The sequence below is a fragment of the Hibiscus syriacus genome, unplaced genomic scaffold, assembly GCF_006381635.1.
Source record: "Hibiscus syriacus cultivar Baekdansim isolate YM2019G1 unplaced genomic scaffold, ASM638163v2 tig00110264_pilon, whole genome shotgun sequence".
NCBI classification, from domain to species: Eukaryota; Viridiplantae; Streptophyta; class Magnoliopsida; order Malvales; family Malvaceae; genus Hibiscus; species Hibiscus syriacus.
Genome location: NW_024062653.1, coordinates 360,859 through 363,499, shown reverse-complemented (window position 1 = coordinate 363,499; position 2,641 = coordinate 360,859). Strand labels below are relative to the sequence as shown.

Genomic DNA, 2,641 nt, shown 5'->3' with positions numbered 1-2,641 from the left:
ACAAAATCATAAACGAGAAAAAAATCAAATTCTAATTGCAAAAGAAAGTCAAAAACATCATAATCGTCATCAAAACCACTCTTTGCTTTATGCGCCTGCAATGCCTTCGGAATCATCTCTAAGGGGTCAAAACTTATATTTTCCCATTACTTTTTCCTTTCTATATATACAAATTTTTTATTTAATATTTGCTTTATAAACATTGCGATTTTTTATTTATTTAATCGAACACAAGAGGTAATAAAAATAATTGAAAATTGAAAAAAAAATCCAACACAGAATCATGGAATTTAACTAAAGCAGATCTCGTAACAAAAATGTAAAAAGATAAATATATTGCTTGAAAAATAAAAAAGGAAAACTTTGTTAATTAAAAAATTAACAAAAATTTAATATTTAATATAAATATATAAATAAATATATATTTTTAGATTACTGGATTTTTAAATTCACGCGCCATGACACAAAAAGAGGAATGATTCTATCTCCAAAAGTAAGTCAACCACTGGCAGGAAATCGACGCCGTTGGATCCGTCTTCTCATGTATATATAAACACTAAAAAAACATTCTCAAAACAAATCATTCAAATTTAGAAGGTAGGCTTTAGTTTGTTTTAGTTATATGTAGGGTTTCTCTTCCTTTTTCCCTCTACCCAAACAGAAGAGAAGAAAGCTCTGAGAGAAAACGAAACGAGAAGAGAATAAAAGAATAATGTCTTTGTCTCTAATTGTGCCGTCGTCTCCCATTTTCTCCCCAAAGAAGCTCCCTAAAATATACTGCAAATCGGACGGCTCATCTTTGTCTTCATCTCCTCGGATCAATGGTTCTCAAGCGCCGTCATCTCCTTTATCTAGTTTGCTGTCCCCCACGAAATCGCCTCGTCAGCTCTTGTCAACCTCCTCCGTAGCGACACCGCCGCCGTCGCCTTTGAAATCTCCGTTGTCGATTTGCGTCTCGAAGAAACAGCTACCCTTCGGAGCGGATCCGGCGCCGTCTGTAGTGAAGAGGAAGAGGCCGGGGAAGATAGAGATACCGACGTTGATGGCGGTTCAGCTGGGATTCGCGACGGAGACGCCTAGAGGAGAGGAAGAGGTTCAGGTGGAAGGGGACGGGTATTCTGTTTATTGTAAGAGAGGGAGGAGAGGGAAAATGGAAGACCGTTACGCTGCTGCCGTTGATCTTGACGGAGATCCCAAACAGGTATTTTTTTTTACCTTAACTTTCTTCTTTGAATCAAATATTCTCTATCATTTCACATTAAATGCATAAAAAATTTATGGTAGAAGCTAAGAATTAGAAAATTTTGGGATTATCTGATGAAAAAGGCTGAAATAAAGTTAGTATTAACTTTTGACAGGGACTACAAATCCAAATTTCCCATTTTATCTTTGCGCGATTGAAATTTTAGCGGCTTCGTTTTTTCTGTTTTTGTTTTTTCAGGCTTTCTTTGGGGTTTATGATGGGCATGGAGGTTCAAACGCAGTTGAATTCGTGGCAAAGAATTTAGATAAGAAGGTCATGGAGGAGGTGTCGAAAATTGGTGAAGATGATTCCATTGATGATGCAATTAGAGAGGCATATTTAGCTACCGATATAGATTTGCTCAAGGACGATGTGGGTGGTGGTACTTGCTGTGTCACGGGATTTGTTCGTAAAGGTGATCTTTTGGTATCGAATGTAGGCGATTGTCGTGCTGTTTTGAGCCGAAACGGTGTAGCAGAGGCCTTGACGTCCGATCATCAACCTTCGAGGCAAGACGAGAGAGATAGAATCGAAGCTTTGGTAAACAAACAATTTCACTTGGTTCATCTTTAGCTCAAATTTAATACAATGAAGATTAAAGAAAAAAAATGACAATTCGATTCTTAATTTTGTAGGGTGGTTATGTGGATTGTCGCCATGGTGTTTGGAGAATTCAAGGTTCTTTAGCTGTTTCAAGAGCAATTGGTGATAGACATCTTAAACAATGGGTAATTGCTGAACCAGAGACGACAATGATCAAAATTAACCCGGAATGCGAGTTTTTGATCCTTGCTTCGGATGGTCTTTGGAATAAGGTAATATCCTAGATTGAAATATTTTTTGAACCCCATTGTTATGATGTTGAATTGAACATTGTTTTTCTGTTGCCTTTCAGGTTACTAATCAAGAGGCGGTCGATTTGGTCCGTCCATTCTGCGTAGGCCTCGACATGCCTAACCCGTTTTCTGCTTGCAAAGAGCTGGCTGAATTATCATCATGGAGAGGTTCATCCGATGACATTAGTGTGATGATAATCCAACTGCAACACTATGTTTCTTGACTTCTCAAGGAGAAAATGAATTGGTTCAAATTCAATCGTCTGAAATCGAATCTCTCGCTGTTATTAAAAGCTAGAAGAGACCTCTTAGACCAGTTATACTTTAAATTTTGCCTCATCCATTCATCCCGTGGTTGCAATGTTGGTGGGGTTAGTAGCTTTGACATGGACATGGCAATGTGTTCCTTGCAGATTGCACATATCATATTAGGGTTCAATTGGTTCCCACCCATAGAGTTTGTGGTTACCTTTTAGCATTGACTCGTAAGGTATTATCAAATAATTTATAAAAAGTAATGGTAGTGGAGCACTTGTACCAGCTGTTGATGATCAACCCTACA

The 2,641-nt window shown here is 37.9% G+C and overlaps 1 protein-coding gene across 1 annotated transcript; it reads left to right on the top strand.

Annotated features, from left to right (window-relative positions):
* Positions 1-611: 611 nt before the first annotated feature.
* Positions 612-2,404, top strand: LOC120115392 (probable protein phosphatase 2C 2). The gene is made up of 4 exons (XM_039136116.1): positions 612-1,201; positions 1,442-1,783; positions 1,879-2,058; positions 2,139-2,404. The coding sequence occupies exons 1-4, from the start codon at positions 713-715 to the stop codon at positions 2,301-2,303; spliced, it is 1,176 nt and encodes a 391-aa protein (XP_038992047.1). The 5' UTR covers positions 612-712; the 3' UTR covers positions 2,304-2,404.
* The last annotated feature ends 237 nt before the right edge of the window (positions 2,405-2,641 follow it).